The following is a 20,213-nucleotide window of genomic DNA, read 5'->3' as shown; positions in this document are numbered from 1 at the left end:
TGCTTTTTAACTCCTCACTACCCTCCCTCCACAGTTTTTAATTTACACTTTTTGTCTTGTTTTCAAGGGGAAAAGGTATGGAGTGGAGGCCATGCATCGTGGACCTCACCAACAGGCACTGTGATGTACAAGATCCTGCTTTCTGGCAAACCATCCACACACTTGTAGTCACGGAGACTAACGCTCTTGGGTCCCAGACAACTTACATCCAAATCAGGCTAAATGAGCTTTGTAAGGCTGCATGAGAAATCAGTAAATATATTTACAAACTCTAGGAAACATTGCATCATTCTAAATTAGGTTTGCTTTGTCTTATCAAAGCTGAAAAACATTTATTACACTTGCTAAAGAAATGCTTTGTTATTTATATATATATATTCATATTTTTTTCTTCTGAATAAAAAGAAGAGTAATATGTGGGCTATTCACTTTCTAATCCTTTACTTGTTTGTGCTCTTACAGTAAAACCAGACCCTCCGCAGTCTGTGTTTGTGCAGGAAGTGGAAGGTTATCCAACAAGACTAAGGGTTTCATGGAGCAACCCCTTTTCTTGGCCAGTGGAAGACGCTTTTCCCCTGCTGTTTCAGATTCAATACAGGCCACAGGGCTCCATACACTGGTCAGAGGTAAGTACATCAAAGCCAGTGCCCCATATTTAAACCTAGACTTGATGGAGGTTCATTGTAACTTAAGATGGAGCTTCAAATAATTCACTGGAAGTAAATTTATTTATTTTTTTAACCTTCTCTGATAAGTTTGTTTATGATGCTGGGGCTACATTTAATGGACAAGAAACAAAGACTTACTAAATGTTAGATAAGAGACAGCAGAATAATTTAAAGAAATGGTTGAAATACCTTGAAAGATACCTTCGTTCAAACCTGGACAGCTGACACCAATAAATGCAATTCACCAAACCATCTTCTGGATAACGCATACCAGTCTTCTGCCTGACTGTGTGGCTCAGATGATGTTGATATTTATGAACATCTGATACAGCTTTAAATCCATTAAAGTATGTAAATATCACCCGTTTTCTGAAACCCCATCGGAGTGAATAAGCTCTAAGAAAGCTGATAAGCTGAAGTGTTACTTATCAAAAATATTAATAATCCATTTGATCAAATAATTAAGTAAAAGGTTACATAATCTATAGGTAAACATAAGTAAATCAAACTTCAATATAGTCATAATAGATGTACACACCCTAATATACTGTGGTCCACAGGTGTCATACAGTGAAAATAATTTTTTGTTTTATAAAAAATAACTGTATCCACGCATCCTTAAAACGTAAAAAATGAAGGCCTTAAAATGTCTTAAATTCAGGGAAACAAAATCTAAGTTGGCCTTAAATACATTAATCACAGGTCTTATATTTTGAGCCATTTGAAGTGTGAGAAGCACAAAGCCACCGCCAAGAGCCACATATGCCTCTTTTCCACTGGCTCGTTTTAGGCGGCGCGGCTGCGCTCCACTCGGTTTTGCTCTACTCTGTACGGTACCGGTTGTGTTTCCACTGAACCACTGGCTTCAGCCGCCAGTTTCACATTAAGGTAATCTAAATACTCAAGTCAAGTCAAGTAAAACTTTATTATCCCCAAGGGGCAGTCTGCAGTGCAGACAGCAATGAAAACATAAAAAACAGCCACACACACCAAAAAACCCCAATACAAAACAACAAAAATGAAGTCTTTACAATGTGCAATTATGATTATGTAATCAGTAGCATCTTTTCTTCTCTTTGAAAACAGATCTTTACAGAGGAGGATGAAGTTTTAATATATGACGCCCTTGCAGGCCACATCCACTGGGTTCAGGTTCGAGCCCGTGACGAGGTGAACTCGGACAGCCAGTGGAGTGACTGGAGCCCCCTGAGTCTCCTTACACCCTGGCAAGGTGGGACAGTAAATCCACAAGACACATTTTTTACATTCATGGACATTTCACCAGTTTGTTTGTTAGCAACTGTAAATACATGGATTGAATAAAATTATTGAATTAGACCTAAATAAAGAGTTAATCTGGCTGCACGGTGGCACAGTGGGTAACACTGTTGCCTTGTAGCAAGAAGGTCCGGGGTTCGACTCATGGCCGGGGGTCTTTCTGCGTGGAGTTTGCATGTTCTCCCCGTGCGTGCGTGGGTTCTCACCGGGTACTCCGGCTTCTTCCCACAGTCCAAAGACATGCCTGTTAGGTTAATTGGTCTCTCTAAATTGACCTTACGTGTATGAATGAGTGTGTGCGTGGTTGTTTATGTGTTGCCCTGCGATGGATTGGCAACCTGTCTAGGGTGTACCCCGCCTTTCGCTCATAGACTGCTGGAGATAGGCACCAGCTTCCCCGCGACCCACTATGGAAGAAGCGGTATAGAAGATGACTGTCTGACTAAAGAGTTAATCTAAGGAAACCTTCCTAAATATCCAGACAGTACATTGATTTTGTAATTATTGGAAATGTATTAGATTAAATCTAGCATATATTATTATAAATAGAACACAAAACAGACCTTTTGGATAGAGAGGTGGTATGCAATAAAACTGGGTGAATTGTGATGTACTGGAAATTAATCGGTTCTAATTATTTCTGTTGTTGATGCACAGCCAGAAAAAACATACATATTTCATTAAGTTTAATTAGTTTCGACTGTAAGCTTCTTTTGAACTCTGAATAACGGGATTTTCAGGGCTAAGTGTGCATCTGTGTTTGCTTGCACTGCAGCCTACACCAGCCCTGACCCTTCAGAAAGTCCATGCATTTTTGATCTATGCAGCACACAGCCTGAAACATCCACCTCCAAGACCCACGGTAAGCCTTTTTTTTTTTTCAAAACAACAGACACATTGCATTTTTGTACAGTTCCAGAGCAACAAATGAGGTGTAATAAAATGCCAGTTGTCATCATGTTGGTACATTTCCTCCATTACCAGTCCTACTATCCCTAAAAGTATTTTAAGTATAGAGTTAGAGCACCGTTTTTACTCTCCCTGTGTTTGCCACATGCTTTGGTAATTAGGTGAACCACATTTTCCTGCTATTTAAGCTCTTTCTAAAATTATATATATACAGTGCAAGAAATGTCCTACAATACGCCTCTAGAGTAATGGTGTCTTAAAAAAGTATTTCTACCCCTTTAATGTTTTTACAGTTCATCACTTTACAACAACATACTTTAATGTGGCTTATTGGGTTTTATGTGATAAACTGACACTAAGTAGCACATGCTTGTGAAGAGTGAGAAAAATGATACATGGTTTTGGTAATCGTTTTTTTTTTTTTTTTATCTGAAAACTTTGGCGAGTATTTGTATTTAACGCCCTTTGCTAGGGATGTCTGAATATTAATGCATGGTTTTTAGATTGTTCTGTAAGGACTGTTTTAAAAACCATGTATACTTTTCTTTCCACTTCATGTCATGTCCCACTTTGAGTCGATCTTGTGAAATCACAAGAAAATATGTACATTTTTGCCTTTGGTGTGCAAAATGTGGAAAACGAAATAGGGTTATAAATTACTTTCCAAGTTGCTGTAAAATTTGTAAAAAGCATTTTTATAGCATTTTTCTAGTTCATTTGGGATGTGCATGTGTTTCTCTGCAAACGTTTAGACCTCACTACTTTTGCTTTCTGGCTAATCTGTTGATTATGTGTGTTTATATTTCAGGGAATATATATTTTTGATGCCTTGATATGTGAAATATTTATATTGTTGGAGATTGTGCATAGCTCTCGTCATTTCTCTTCAGTCTTGTTTTGGGTTTTGTGTTCTTAGCTATTGGCCTCATATGAAAGATAACAGTAGGATAATCAGTTTCATAGCTTCTCTGTTTTGGCAGCATAAACATGGCTAATCAGTCATTAATGCAGCAGAAATCTCTGAGGCCATTATTTAGTCACTACAGTGTAGATATGACCAAACATGTCCCTTTTGTTTGGTCTCATCCCCAAATTACATATAATTGTGGTAAATTGCTCCTACAGGGTGTCATGTTTTTCACAATGTGATGTTGTTTAAGCTAAGTAGATAGTAGCACAGATATACATGGGCAAAAACAGAGTTAAAAGCCCCCTGCAGTTGCAAACATGCCCTGTAAACTGTACACATGCAGGGGACCAGCAACTAGTATACACAAACACCCACATGCAGGAGAAAAACCAGAGATTAACTTAATACTGGAGGCTGAAAGTGAGGTGGACTGAAGCAGATTATTTTTTATTTTATTTTTTTGCTAGGTGTTTATTTTATTTTTAGGTTTGTATTTGAAGTGTTTTTTATTCATTTAAAAAAGTTTTTTTACTGTTTATTTGTGCATGTTGAAGAGTTTTGTTCCCCCATATGAGCATAATCGGTGGATGTTTGTGTAAAAGCTGGAATAGCTATCCTCCGATTGCCTTCTAACCAGGGAGTAATTACATCCACGACCACACTAGGAATTTTTCTCTTCGTTTTGTCTCTCGTGCACATCCAGTTCGTAAACAGCAAACTAGAAATGTGTGAAACCTCTTCTTTTTTTTTAAACACACCTTCATCCACTTGTTTTTATTTTACTTGTATGTTCTCAGTTGTCCTCGAAAACATAATCTATCCTCTATCCTAAGCCACTCTGCGTGGTTTTGCTTACACCCGCTGTTTTTTTCCTACCTTTCTCACATGCAGGTGTCGTACAAGGGGATGAAGGTAATTTGGGTCTGGTGGTTCTCTTGGTTTTGTTCTCCGTCTTCATACTTACCACCGTCCTTTCCCTAATATTTGTTGTATGGTAAGACACACACACACACTGAATAGATCACAGCTGTATGATCTGTAGGTTTCATTAAGATTTTACATATTGATGCTTTTTTGTATTTCCAGGATGAGACAGAAGCGGCGTGAACATGCCACCAAACAAGAACTCGCCTGTATGGTCAAGATGAAATCTATGCCAATCTAATGTGACACTTAACTTGCAGCCTTAAAGGTTTCGAGGTGTGTGTGTGTGTGTGTGTGTTTTTTAAGAAAATGTTTCACTGCAATATTTTTCTTTTTACTGCACTAGAGTTGAAATTTGTTTTGTTTGGTTTGTTTAGCAGATTTACACCGTCTTTACATTTTTTGAGGTTACAACAACCTACTTCAGTGTAACTGATTAGGATTTTATGTGATGGATCAACACATATTTGTGAAGTAAAATAAAAAAAAAAAAAAGTTTTATGTAGCACCTTCCAAGAAATTAGTCACAGTCCACAGTTTAGAAGCTCATTAGGAGAGCTCCAGGTCTTATGACCTCAGAGACCTGCTACAGATACAAGAGTTTAAAAAAGGTGCGTGTTGCTGCTTGTCCATTTAGATACATTGTTTTTAAATGTTCTTTCTTAAATAAAGAAAATGCATGTGACATGCATCTGTATTCAGCCACCTGTGCTCTGATGCTGCTAGATAGAATCCAGCAAAATAATTCCACTAAAACCAATTGAGGATGAGTGGCAAAACATATTTCCTTTGTCAGAAGTATTTCATAAGAAATCCTGTTTGCAGTGTGCTGGTTAGATGATATGAAATCCCCAAAGTATGTATGTAGCTTTCTTGGCAGCATCATGCTGTGGGGATGCTTTTCTACAAGGAGGACAGGAAAGCAGGTCAGAGTTCATGGGAAAAATGGAAGGAGAAAACATAGTCCAAACCTTTGTCCAATCAAATACAATGAATGATATAGTTGTAACATGACAAAGATATGAAAAAGTTCAAGGAGTGAGACCTTTGCAAGCTGTTGGATATTGGATAGAGAGTGGAGGTCGTTTTTGTTTAGTTTGTTTACCAGATTGATCTGTAGGTTTTGAAAGGAGGCAGCCTACATGTTTGAAGCTAATTAAAATCCTATTTAAGATACTTTTTACTGTGATCTAAATAACTCAACTGATGATCATCAAAAGGATTCTTAACCAGTAAGAAGGCTCTCAGTTTTTCTGCATTACTACGATGCAATATGGTTCGGAGTTGCTGGGAGAACCCCTCAGATAGCCTGTCAACTTGTGATTATAAGGCTGGCACACACACACACAAACAGATTATAACTCTACACACACCTGTATATCTTCCATTCTTCTCTGCCTCTTACATACATGCTTTCCAACATAATATACTATGATTTATACATTTTTTTCTGCATTGATTTCTTTTTAACCCTTTTTTATATGTTTTGTCTTCTTCTCAGGTTTATTTGAAATGTCCACAACCTGTCAGCTTCGGCAGTGAGTAAACATCTTCTCAACACCACTGTGACACACTGATCGTTCACATTAAGCTCAAATATGAAAAGAGCTACTCCATCCAACCTCCAGGACAATGGAAGGGGAGGGTTACTCAGCATTTACCACATGACTGCAGGGTAAAGTTCTGGAAGCCTTCCCTGGACTTATTCGGTGGCATCCATTAACTGCACTACCCATAATGCATCACAGACTCATCAGGAAAACCTGAGACCAAACTCAGCTCGGTGCAATGAATAAACAACACAGCACCAAGGCAATTCTTCTTTCACAACTAATGCTGCTTCAGGTGGACTGACTTTTTGTGCCTTTGGAACTTTTTAGCAACAAAATAGGACAAGAAATTCAGCTGCCAAACACGAGGACATAGGATTTTTATTGTGCAACCGCTTGGCTCTTTCTCCTCTCCCAGAACGTTTCAGTTTCATTGATTTATTTTATGAGTGTCCTTGTGAGGATGCACAGAATTGTTCTTACCTTGACTGACTCAATGCTGTGAAGGAAGCAGAAGTTCTGCCAGTCTGTGTGAGTGTGTGTCTGATGCCAAAGCAGCAACAATGGGCATTACAGCCTCGTTTAGGGGGATCAGAAAGCAATCTGTAACCTGCTTCTGACCTAAGGAAGATTATTGGTTTGTAGGAAGGAGGAAATATTGTAGTAAGGACTTTATCTGGTTTATGATAAACGATTTTATGTTGCATGATGCCATATGTTTCATGAATGGTTTAACATCGCATGACCCTGTTATGTTGTCTGTCACTTTAAGTACCTGTATTAACTTGTTTTTTGATGTCTTTTATCCATTTATGCACAGTTTGTATTTATGTGACTGAAAGACTGAGCAGAGAAAGAGGCAGAGAGACAGGCCTTTCACAAATCACCAGCATTAAGTTGTCACATACATATAGGGGCAAATAAATTTCACCGTCTCTTAAAGAAATGAAAAGGTGTCAGATATCTCCCAAACAGAAGTTGAACCTAATGTCACTGAATCAAATCTAGTTTAACCAAGAATCATTGCAAATCTGGAACATTTAGAAAAACATGCAAAAATATTGACTTTCTACAGACAATTTGCAAATAAAGTCATAAAACTATAGTATTTTAAATATCAAATCTTTCCTGGGGCCCTTTAAACTAAATTAAAACCGGACCATGATGCTAAAAATGGTCTTTGCATTGTGAGAGTTCCTTAAACTTTTTTGAGCATGTACAAAACATCGATAGTGATCTTGTGGTCCATTATTATGGTGGCAGCCTATCTAGGTTGTCGCCATGAAGGAGCCTTGTGTGGAGGAGCCCTGCAGTAGCAGTGGTAACTCTATTCATGACATGTGAGCATTATGCATCTGAGTGGTTTGGTTGCCAGAGTTTGAAGAAAGACTGGAAACACGTGCGTTATGCCAAGGCTACAACCTAATCATGCCCAAACTGGGCTGGGAGCACTCAAGAGGAAATTTATATAATGCTCTTGGCAGAGTGTCTGCTATTCATGCAGAGTGTCCTGCCAGTCCTCTTGCTGCAACCAATAGGATCTCTCAAAGCAGCTTATGCTAACAATCTACACCCCTTGTACATAGATATCAGTTTGTACTGGGCTCCAGACAAGGTTCACAGCTGTGGAGAAGTGCACACACCTAATTGTGCACAGGCAGCTTGCACAAAATATTTTGAGTTTTTCATGCTTCAGTTCTGAAGAAAAAATGTACCCCTCACCCTATTACAAGCCCCTTCATAGTTCCGCAAAGCAATTTCAAGCACGAACCCCTCGTTATAGATTAAATTCAAATTGAACTGCCAAGATCTCAAACCATGTGTGCTTTCAGAGAATGATGTTGGGATTACCCCAAGGGATGCAGTTTACAACTCCGAAGATGTCCCTTTTTTTTAAAAAAACAAACAAAAAAACATGTACCTTATTAATATACAGTGTGGAGGATTTACACACGGAGCCTGAGGGTAGGGTAAGCTAATCATAGCACTTAGTTTTATGAGATGAAAGCATCTTGCTCAGAAGCCTACTACAGAGTTATGTCGAAGTCTGACAGGTGAGGTCTGTTTAACCCCTCCGTGCAACAACAAAGAGGATGCACGGTGTGCGGCATATAACAGATCATATTAGTAGGAGCCAAATATTTACATTGCAACTTGGTTCTATTTTCAACACGGGGCTTATTTCACATGAGGTAGGTGGCTTGTGGACAGTTACTGCGGATGTTAATATGTGGTTTTGAACGCCACAGTAAATGAAAGGGTTTTGGTATGCTGAAGATATTTAGCACTTTTTGAGGAAAGCGGTAAAGGTTGGAATAAGGTTAGAAGATGCACATCAACCGTATTAAAAATATAGTAGATTGTTTGAGGGTTGCACAGCTTTGTCACATTGGTAAACTCTGCTTTTATGTGTTAATTAGCCATTAATTTGTGAGTTAAAGTTTATATAACTGAATGTGTACATGATAAACTCATGAGAGTTGCTTTAACTCTGTACACACCAACTTACAAAAAAAAAGTTCAAAGTCTGAAATACCTCTTTTACAGCCATCTTTCTTTAGTTCCCCTCCTCAATATTTTTGCTCCCTTTATCCTTTCTTTGGTTGGTTTTATTCTGCCAATGTAAAGTTTTGTTGTTTAATTCTAGTTTTAGAAACACAAAGGTGCATCTAAGTCAAACTATTTCAGTTTGACAACTGTATGTTCTCTAAAGCTAACTCCATATATTTTTTTGCATGAAATCCAGCAACGCTTACTTGTATATTATTACTGTATATCACAGATGATGTATGTTAAAGTGTATGTGGTGTTTATAAACCTGTTCTTTAGGGGTCGGTTTGCAGACATGGTTTGCTCAGTCACAGATTAACAAATATTTCAGTGAATAAGGGGACAGATTTGGAGTACGAGGTTATACTCTCACAGGTGAATGTTGTTGGTACAGTACCTTGCAAGAGAGTATCCATTAAAATAATCATTCTAATACATGAATATGCTTTGATCTAAACTGTGTTTAGTCATTGTCCTGGCAGAAGATGAATCTCGGCCGCAGTCTCAAGTCTTGTTTAGCTTCTAATAGGTTTTCTGCCAGGATTGCCCTTTATTTAGCTCCATCCATCTTCCCCTGAACTTGAACCTGCTTCTAAGGCCTTGCTGAAAAAACAGGCATCCCCCCAGCATGCTCCTGCCATCACCATGTCTCACCGCAGGGATGTTGTTTTCACACTACACTTAGCATTTTGCATGCAGGCCAGAAAGCATAAATGTTAAACTCATCTGACCAGATGAACTTCTTCCACATGTTTACGGTGTTTCTTACATGGGAAACTGCAAATAGGACTTCTTAGATGTTCTGTCAAGGATAGATTTCTGCTTGCCACTGTCCCATGATGACCATTTTTGTGAAGCGAAGTGGCTGTAAACTGTGTAAAAGTGCAAGGCACTGTAAATCAATTAGCAAAATACATAGTTTCTGTTTGAAACTAGCACTATTGAGTATAATTCATGTCTGCAGAACCTTTCCTGTAATATGTATTTGTGTGCTGGAGTCCAGTTACATGAAGCTGTGTTGCTGTACACTCACTGTATGGGTAATGAATCAGTTTTATTCTAACTCGCTTAACTCTTATTTATCTCTGTGCTGTCAAGTGAACCACACATTTCCTCTTTCACCTCCTCCCTTAAATTTGGTGTCAGCATTCAGAATTTATTTACATACTATGGATCACACTGGATCAGGAAGATGGCATGAATTGAGCAACCTTCTTAGTCCTGGTAATCTGAAAAGCATCAAGACTACACCTATAATTTTGCCAGCATAGTGAAAGTAATAAATTAGTCTCTGATTCTTAAATAAGGTCATATTTGGACATAAGTCAGTTAATTGGATTTGAAACAGTATCCTCAGTATGGATTCTGTGTGCTTGGTGCAGTATCATTGTCCAATATTAACCTCGTTTTGTGGTCCACAGCTACCTTGTGTTTCTACATGGATGTATTTCTGTTTCTCTCTTGTGGTGTTTTCTCTGATTCTGTGGACAGATTTCTTTTACTATCCCTCTGCAGTGTGATACCATACGGAGCCTGTTTTTTAATCTTACAAGTCAAACTCACTCAGGCATCCTCGCTCAGATGTAAATAGTCTTTTTTTTGTTTTTCTTGTGATGTGTACAACACATCGTCATAAGCTGTTTTTCTTCCTGTATGTGTATATTTCTGTCAAATAAATACTATTTTACCACATTTTCAAAGTAATCACTTTTAGTGGTGTGTCTGCACCTCCTATAGTTCAAACAGGCAGGGTTCCTCAGAGCCCAAGTTTCATAATTACACAAACATATTTTCTATTGTGCTCAAAAAGAGGTGGGTCACTTCTGCTAGTTTAACAAATAACTTTTTTTCCATCTTTCTATATATACAGTTCTTTGGCGTACCATATCTCCTTTGGCGTAAAATTGTGGCAACATCTTTCACATCTGCTATTTCCTGTAGTGGAGTGGTAGATATGTCTCAGTTCTCCCTCTTCCTTCCTGCTCTATTCAGGATATTCCCAATTAGCACTAACAGCTCAGCGCAATAGCTTTAATACAGACCCACTGCAAGTACTCAAGAGCTGAAGTGTGGCACTATAAAATGTGTTTGTGTCTTCAAACGTGAGACTGGGCTATGTTTTCAGGTACATGTTAAATATTCATCAGTACTTGAACATTGGGAAGACATTTTCATTCTTTTTTTAAATTGAAATATAAAATTTTAAATGCTGTGTTGTAGGGGATTTAAAGGCATGTACTCTCTTTCAAAAGGTTCTAGTTCTTCCTAAGTCACCAAAAACTCCACACATGCATTTACGCGCCAGGGTTTAAACTTACTCTGCCAATCTGTATAGGGTTGAGCATAAATTTAATACAAAAAAATCTAATATAATCTACATGACTTTTACATAATTTATAGCCTGCAACTAGCTACACCAGGAAATTTTATTTGTCTTTTTATTAAAAAAAAAAACACATTTAGTTTGACTTAGATTTAAAGTCAGTTTATTAACATCAGACCAACTCGTTTAATTGGTTAGTTCTCCTACCATTGTTTGCAATAAGTGATTTGAATATTTTCCACAAAACTTCCATCTTTGTTGTCAGTGTACAGTACAAACTGCAGTGGACTACACACTTTATAAAAATCTAATACGGGTCCTTCTCAAAATATTAGCATATTGTGATAAAGTTCATTATTTTCCATAATGTCATGATGAAAATTTAACATTCATATATTTTAGATTCATTGCACACTAACTGAAATATTTCAGGTCTTTTATTGTCTTAATACGGATGATTTTGGCATACAGCTCATGAAAGCCCAAAATTCCTATCTCACAAAATTAGCATATCATTAAAAGGGTCTCTAAACGAGCTATGAACCTAATCATCTGAATCAACGAGTTAACTCTAAACACCTGCAAAAGATTCCTGAGGCCTTTAAAACTCCCAGCGTGGTTCATCACTCAAAACCCCAATCATGGGTAAGACTGCCGACCTGACTGCTGTCCAGAAGGCCACTATTGACACCCTCAAGCAAGAGGGTAAGACACAGAAAGACATTTCTGAACGAATAGGCTGTTCCCAGAGTGCTGTATCAAGGCACCTCAGTGGGAAGTCTGTGGGAAGGAAAAAGTGTGGCAGAAAACGCTGCACAACGAGAAGAGGTGACCGGACCCTGAGGAAGATTGTGGAGAAGGGCCGATTCCAGACCTTGGGAGACCTGCGGAAGCAGTGGACTGAGTCTGGAGTAGAAACATCCAGAGCCACCGTGCACAGGCGTGTGCAGGAAATGGGCTACAGGTGCCGCATTCCCCAGGTCAAGCCACTTTTGATCCAGAAACAGTGGCAGAAGCGCCTGACCTGGGCTACAGAGAAGCAGCACTGAACTGTTGCTCAGTGGTCCAAAGTACTTTTTTCGGATGAAAGCAAATTCTGCATGTCATTCGGAAATCAAGGTGCCAGAGTCTGGAGGAAGACTGGGGAGAAGGAAATGCCAAAATGCCAGAAGTCCAGTGTCAAGTACCCACAGTCAGTGATGGTCTGGGGTGCCGTGTCAGCTGCTGGTGTTGGTCCACTGTGTTTTATCAAGGGCAGGGTCAATGCAGCTAGCTATCAGGAGATTTTGGAGCACTTCATGCTTCCATCTGCTGAAAAGCTTTATGGAGATGAAGATTTCATTTTTCAGCACGACCTGGCACCTGCTCACAGTGCCAAAACCACTGGTAAATGGTTTACTGACCATGGTATCACTGTGCTCAATTGGCCTGCCAACTCTCCTGACCTGAACCCCATAGAGAATCTGTGGGATATTGTGAAGAGAACATTGAGAGACTCAAGACCCAACACTCTGGATGAGCTAAAGGCCGCTATCGAAGCATCCTGGGCCTCCATAAGACCTCAGCAGTGCCACAGGCTGATTGCCTCCATGCCACGCCGCATTGAAGCAGTCATTTCTGCAAAAGGATTCCTGACCAAGTATTGAGTGCATAACTGTACATGATTATTTGAAGGTTGATGTTTTTTGTATTAAAAACACTTTTCTTTTATTGGTCGGATGAAATATGCTAATTTTGTGAGATAGGAATTTTGGGTTTTCATGAGCTGTATGCCAAAATTATCCGTATTAAGACAATAAAAGACCTGAAATATTTCAGTTAATGTGCAATGAATCTAAAATATATGAATGTTAAATTTTCATCATGACATTATGGAAAATAATGAACTTTATCACAATATGCTAATATTTTGAGAAGGACCTGTATGCACAAATGAAACGTTGGTCCAAGCACTGACCTTTGAGGAACTCCATATGAAACCACTGAATCTGTATTGTTTAACATATTACGATTTTTTTAAGAACTTTTTGAACTCAGTGCAACTCCCTTATACCATATCTTTTCAAACAAATCTGCAATATTTTAGAATATGAAATGTATGTTTTGAGATCTAGGAACACACACACATCTTTTTTTTTTACCTGTATTCATTATTGTTTTCCATACATTCTGTGAATTCATAGTTGCTCTTCCTGTTCCAAGTTTCTCCTGTTTACATATTTTCATTTACTCAAACATAAATTAACTAGTCATAACTTGCCAGAAATTATATGGGTATCTTTAAGTGTTTAATGTCCCTCAGGAAAATGGGTTCTCCAAGTCAACAGGGAACTAATGATAGTACAACAATAATATTTATGCAGGATATATTTTATTGAGATAAAAGAACAATACTAGAACTAACTAGGTACTTTGCATATGTTCTTATTACTAAAGACACACCCCTAACTTACAAAAGCATTCAACCAAAAATTAAATAACATATTTCAAATAAAGTGCAAAAACTTCAACACATTACATTAGGAAAGGTCACAAATAAAAATATGCAGCAGGAAAATACTTTTGTTCTAAAAATAATGCATTTCAAATGGCATTGCAGTCACATACATTCATACCAAAAGCACACATTTTCACATACACTGGTGCAGAGTTGTGTGACAAAATTGCTTGCAGTGCCTCTGTCTTGCCTTAGCTTTCAGCTAAACTTCCCGTGCTACGCAAACTAGTACCTCAGCAAATGTAAAGTCTGTCATTAAAATATTAACAATGTCACCATTAAAAGACAGATGCAAATAAAATACTCTCATCCAGCAAAACTCAAAATTTTTTATAAAAAAAAATCCTTTGCAAATTTGATCTGATTAACTTACCCCTTACTTACTGCTCAATCAAGTTTTTTTTATTTAAAAAAAAAAGGAGCACTAGAAAAAAGATATGTAAACTGTGGGAGCCCTCTAGTGGACAAGAGGTGATAATACAACTACTTCCTCAAACAAAGAAAACCTGCTTGCTGTAGCTGATAGAAAAGCACCTTGTCTAAACTTGGGTTTCCACCTCACAATACACACAGCAAGAGAAATACATGATCCCCATGATACCTAACAATTAAACAACACACCTCTAAAGCCCATCACTACATTGCATGTTATGCATAATTTAAAATAATGTGTTAATAATGCTGTTTAGTAATGTGTGTGTTCAATGTACACCTAATAATACACTAAAGACTAACTGTTCTTTAACAGTGCTCCTTATCTCTGTGGATAGTAATGTGAATGTTCCACTGTACCAATAAAACATTTGGAGATATTACTTGTTTTAAACACAAAAACAAAAAAATTAAAATCCAGCATCTTTCAGATTTTTCAGGTTTTCACTTATCCTTCTCACATCTACAGAGATTTGCAACAACACCAAATGCTTAAACTTTACAAGCAAACAACCAAATGACCAAAACCGACCATTGCTGAAGCAGATGGCACTAAAAGCCAAAAATAGACAAAAGGCTCCGACAGCAGAAGTTATATAGAATGGCTTCTCCAAGCATCACAATTAAGGACTCCGGCGAAGGGACAGCTGTGACAATTAGAAGCAATTTTGTGTTGCGGTGATTAGAATATATGTCATTATGTGTTATGTGGCAGTGATTTAAATAAACCCTAACCTAAAAACTTCAATCTACATGTGCTTTAAAAGTTACACCACTTCCACCAAAAATGGCAACACATTGCATGTGTGTTTTAAACAGCCTGTGGTCGACCTTTGGTTGACTTTTCCTTGAGTTGTTGAGGCTGAGTAGTAAAAATAAAAACTTTACTGATTGGTGCAGGTTAGGCATGGGCCGTTTACAAGTATAAAGGTGTACTAAGGTTTTTACAAATTTCTGCCTTTAAAACCACAAACATCATACTGTCTGTAAGGTTAAAATGCCGTTTAATGAGATACCAGAGAAAGTGCTGCAGTGACCATTTTTCTCTGGCAGAGTTGAGCATGGAGTGACACTGTGCTGCCATTCCAGTGCACCTGTTTCTGAGCACTGCTGGTCAGCAGGCTGAAAAAAAGAAAAAGATTCCCAAGCAATTTTCCTACATTTAAACATTTCTGTTAAGAATAGATAAATTAAATTACTTTATACAATTTATTTTCATAATGTGAGAGTCTCAAACCAGCCCATGCCTTGTGGAAATGTGTTCTGGAAACTTCCCAAGATGTTATGTTGATGAAGCTGGTGTAAAACAGTCGCTGGAAAGAGTCACTCAGGAGGGAATTATTTCCCAGATTCTGATGCATATCCCTGTCCATAAAGATACATTTCATATTAATCCATAATTGGCATCCATTTTGGAATGTTACTTTACTCATGTTACAATCTAAAACAAAGAAAAAAAACACATTTTTAATCAGATACAGTTCAGGTCAGAGGTTAACTTTCCCTAAAAAGCATGAATAATAGGCATCGATGTATTCAAAGTATTGTTTTCCCAAGGCGGAACGGCCATACAACAATCAACTTTAGTTATTTTTAAAAAACAAGAATTTGTTGCCGAACTTTGAATTTGAATGCATACTTACAGGCTCAGATATATACATACACCCCCAAATATAAGTGGTGACATGTCCACTAACAAGCTGTACCACAACACCCTTTTGTAGTATTCAACAAACTTTTGGCTAAATCCTACAAAATCCACCGAGCCACAGACTGCAAGGATGGAGACCAAGACAGCATCCTCTGTTCTAAAAATAATAAATAAAAAACAAATCAATGTGGTGTTGCAGGTTCGAGCCCCAGCCCGGTAACGTTTGCTGCATGTCCTCACCCTCTCTCTACCATATATACTGTCAACTCACTTAAAAAAAATAAAGGCCACTAGAGCCTTAGAAAAAAAGCCACAAAGACCAGAAGTATGTTTAAAGGAGTCAAAATGAGCCTTTTAAACCAAACAATACTATACCAACAAGTATGGAAGCAGCAGCATCATGCTGTGGGACCACGTCACTGCTGACTGTACTTGTGAATATAACAAAATAGATGGAATACTTAAGGAGGACTACCTCAATAATTCTCCAACTTGCCTTACAACAGCTGTCCAGTAGAACCTTGGACTGGAGGGCTGTTTCAACATGACAATGATTGCAAAGGATAAAGCTGACTAACCTCTGGGTTCTGGAATTATAGCTATATTAAAAGGTGGGTCCATGGTAAAAAAACAAACAAAAAAAACATTTAAATACAACCATTCCTGATAATTATAGTGGTCAACTATCCAGCCAGAATTATGCCGGGACCGTGCTGATAGCTACAGAAAGCATGTGGCTTATTTGCAACATGCTATGGGACATTTAACCAAATATAAGAAGGGGTGAATGTATTTATTTTCAAGACTGTTTGTATATTTCTTGTGTGGATTAAAGAAAATCAACAATAAATTCAAACATGTACGCCCAACTCTATTTTTTCTCAATTCTGAGATGCTTGTTGAATTATCAACCCACCCCAATGGCCACACATTATGTAAATGTCTGACTGGAACCGCACATATGAAACTGTTCTCGCATAAATAATATTGTCAAAAAACACATCTTAATCTTTCAAGTGTTGAAAATTTTTCTCAGGTCACTTCAAGTATTTGAATGTTTTAAATTGTCAAAATCATTTTTCATCCAGGGATAATCAATGCCACCTTAGCGTTAGATGTCACCTGCAAGTCTGTGACGTCTAAACATCGATCGCAACGCCGTGTTTGGTTGAGATCACGTCCCTGGTTCCCGTCAGGTACATCAGCACAGAGCACAGGTGTGGAAGTGTCGCTGTGATGCTGACGTACAGCCAGTAGGGGACAGGCGCGGTGTTGCCGAACGGGCAGACCCATAGGCCGTGGCGCACGGCGTCCCGCACGTGGTGAGTCGTCATGGAAATGAACAGCATCCACGGCAAGGAGCACCATGCATCTTTTAGGCGGCCAATCCACATGAGGAAGCGGAGCGAGAGGCAGATGACGGGGATCAGGGAGGAACAGTGGAGAGGAGGGCGCTGAGGCAGCGACACAGCAGCCTGGAAGAAGGAAAGCAAAATACTTTTAAATATGTCAAGCAAAAAAAAAAAAAATGACTGCATAACAATTACCATAAGTGCTCTTTTACTCTGAAACATGTTAATGATCTCATTGAGCATAATAAACATGAGGATAATAGTGCAGCTCTGACCTTGAGCGAGAGCGATCCAGCCATGTAGAAGTGGTCCAGGTCTATAATTGATGCCAGAAGCCCAGCCAGAAGTACCTCATACAAATCACTCTTTTTCCTCAGTCCAATCACAACAGCCCACGACCACAGCCCCACCAATCCATGTGTGGCATTGTCCAAGGCAGCACGCAGCCACAGGTGCTGCTGGATGGCAAACAGTTGAAGTGTGTGATCTGCCACCACGCACAGCACCCCGAGTCCTGCCGAAGCCAACAGGGAGGCGGAGCTAAATGTCTGCAGGAGGGCCTGGGCTTTCTCCGCCTCAACGGCCAAGCTGAGAGGCACTCGAGCACCATCAGCTCTGAGGCCCACCCCCAACAGGGGAGACGAGGAGGGGGAGGAGTTGAGCTTGGAGTAGAAACCTTGCATGTCAAAAGGTGGCTAGGAGGAGCCTATCATCAGAGAAGATCTGGAAGATTAAGGAAGACTGGAGACAAAATAGAAGAAACAGAAGATGGGTGTAATCTGTGGGGTGAAGATGCTAATGAAAGAGAGGAAGCAAACAGAAAGGGAAACAGTAGCAATCCACAGTAAAGGACTGTGCATTCAATCCTTTGTGGTGCAAGTCTGACAATTTAGAAACAAATAACATTAAATATTGGTGTTAATACTTGGATACTAGTGTTTCATTGAAGGTTATCCTTCTGTACAAATCTCATGCTGATCCATGCCTATCCCCAGACATCTGAAAATCAGGTGTTTTGCTTTGATCTAAATCTTTCCCTGATTGTATGATCGGTGTCGTTGTCCTGTTGGAAGACAAACATTAGACCCAGTCTCTGAGCAGCCTCTAACAGCGTTTCTTCCGGACTTGGCTCCATCTGTTCCCCCATCAACTCTGACCTGTTTCCTTGTCACTGCTTAAGAAAATCCCCAAACCAGAAGCTGCCACCATGAAGCGGATCATATGTTCAGTTCAATTTTAGTGTCATCCGACCAAAGCAGCTTCTTCCACATGTTTCCTGTGTCCCTTTCTGGATTAATGCCCTTCTTGCACTGCGTGTTAGTTTAGGTGGGTATCCTTGGTTTAGCGGATTAGGTATGCCACTCTCTTCCCATGTTTTGGACGATGGCAGTTGGTTGTGATACTTATATTTCATGTAGGGGTTTCAGAGTAAAGGAGATGAATACACCCACATTATATTGGTCTATCACATCAAATCCCAATAAAATACATTAAAATGTGTGGTTTTAAAATGCTAAAATGTAAAATAGCCCAAAGGATGTATTAGCAAAACATAACATTCAAATAACAGTAACAAACCCTGAGGGCATAAAATAAAATAGGCCTCAATCTGTGTCTGATGTAACTGAGTGAAATGTGGGACAGCCTCATTCAAAGTTAAACACAACCTGACAGGATGATCCAGTGTGTAAAAATATAATTAGCTGTTATTTATGTCGCAGCGCCCTGCTAACGTCTCTCCCTCCTGGGATTTTATTCTGAGGTTAAAGTAGGAGAGTTGGAAACCAATAGGTGGCCATAAAACACATTTCGGCGAGCTACAGTGACACAACTGACGCTAACGGTGAAGAACAAGATGCTGCTTTGTGTAGGCGGACAGAAGCTGTCAGCGTTGGATGCAGTTAACAGTCTCCGCACGAATGACACGACGGGACCAGCTTCTTTTCCCACTGCAGCAAATGATTTACCTAGACGCTTGCGTGTTATATTACTTCGAAGGGATGAAGAGCAACCAGTTGAAATATATCAAGTTACTCACCCCATAGCACACCATCAGATACCCAGCTGCTAGAGCTTCCAAGCTTCTTCTGCTATTGGCAAAAGCGTTTACACTGCGCGTTGCTGCCCCCTACTGTTCGTTGAAGTTCTTCGTCTTGCAATTGTTTATTCCCCTCTATTTGGAATAAATAAATAAACAAATAAATAAGTCCTTTAACAGGGCTGGCAGGACTGTACATTCTTGCTGAGAACCATTACAACATGGCATAAAATATTTCTCAATTTTAACACATTTTATCATCACCACAATCAACATAATGTGCAGTTTGATGCGTTTCAATCTATTATGTTTGATATTATTGTTAGCTCTTTTGGACAAGCAAAAAAAAGGCATGAATAGTTTAGTATTTCCCTGTAAAACAATATATTGATACATCAACAAAAATAGCTTTACAAATATAAAAGATAACCGCTGTAATATCTAGGGATACAAAATCCCAGGACATTTCCAAGACCAGAACTTTTTATAGGAATTAACAGGTATTTCAAATACTGAAGGTTGCCTGTAAATTAGCCTTAAATATAACCAGAAAATTTTTTATTGTAGCATAATCTGGACTAAAACAACTAGATTTCATGCAAGTACACTTGAACATATCCATGCTTTTCCTCAATAACATGCATGTGGCGCAGTTCATATTGCAGAGGCCACAGGACTGATGATTTAAAGCATTGTTTACCCCCACAGCTTTGATTTACATGTAGAATTAGATTTATTATTTTTTTCAAGAACTTGTGGGTCTGTTCATAAATAGCATTTTATTGAAGGAGACTTAACCCCTATTCCCATTAAACTACAAGCTGCTTCAGACATACTGATGTGTCTGAGCGGAGACGGAGTTATAGGTCTGACTTAAGGTAATGGAATAAGTCAAGTCCACCTACAAAAAAGATTTGTTAAAATTTATTATTTTTAAACAACATTGTTTTGCATGAATGTCTGCTTTTTATGAACCAAACTGTTTTCATTTTCCTATTTACTTTGATGCGTTTTATTATTTTGAAATAAAAACATACATACATATGGGGGTGGGAGTGTGATGGTCCTTTGCAGTATCTTTGCTGTTCCTTGGACTGCACGTTTCTGGACTGAGATTTCTGATGTTTTTCC

General features: G+C 38.7%; 2 protein-coding genes across 3 annotated transcripts in view; one reads left to right on the top strand and one right to left on the bottom strand.

The window, feature by feature from the left end:
• Positions 1-10,481, top strand: part of il11ra (interleukin 11 receptor, alpha) — a 71,683-nt gene extending 61,202 nt beyond the window's left edge. Inside the window, exons 6-12 of the mRNA XM_047372596.1 lie at positions 68-231; positions 463-626; positions 1,755-1,899; positions 2,722-2,808; positions 4,657-4,759; positions 4,852-4,965; positions 6,191-10,481. Of these exons, the coding sequence (XP_047228552.1) occupies positions 68-231; positions 463-626; positions 1,755-1,899; positions 2,722-2,808; positions 4,657-4,759; positions 4,852-4,930 (742 nt within the window). The 3' untranslated portion in view covers positions 4,931-4,965; positions 6,191-10,481. The remainder of the gene's footprint in view (positions 1-67; positions 232-462; positions 627-1,754; positions 1,900-2,721; positions 2,809-4,656; positions 4,760-4,851; positions 4,966-6,190) is intronic.
• Positions 10,482-13,464: 2,983 nt separating this feature from the next.
• tmem267 (transmembrane protein 267) lies at positions 13,465-19,170 on the bottom strand. Of its 2 annotated transcripts, XM_047373659.1 has the most exons (4): positions 19,083-19,170; positions 17,320-17,785; positions 16,815-17,167; positions 13,465-15,406 (listed from the first exon to the last, which is right to left on the bottom strand). In XM_047373659.1, exons 2-3 carry the CDS (start codon positions 17,725-17,727, stop codon positions 16,832-16,834), a joined length of 744 nt encoding a protein of 247 aa, XP_047229615.1. In that variant the 5' UTR covers positions 17,728-17,785; positions 19,083-19,170; the 3' UTR covers positions 13,465-15,406; positions 16,815-16,831. The 2 variants fall into 2 exon arrangements, with proteins under 2 accessions (XP_047229615.1, XP_047229614.1); XM_047373658.1 differs by having other exon boundaries at positions 13,465-17,167.
• Positions 19,171-20,213: the final 1,043 nt, after the last annotated feature.

Source organism: Girardinichthys multiradiatus, chromosome 8 (assembly GCF_021462225.1).
Source record: "Girardinichthys multiradiatus isolate DD_20200921_A chromosome 8, DD_fGirMul_XY1, whole genome shotgun sequence".
NCBI lineage: Eukaryota > Metazoa > Chordata > Actinopteri > Cyprinodontiformes > Goodeidae > Girardinichthys > Girardinichthys multiradiatus.
Note: the sequence above shows the minus strand (reverse complement) of the source record. Positions and strands in the feature narration are given on the sequence as shown.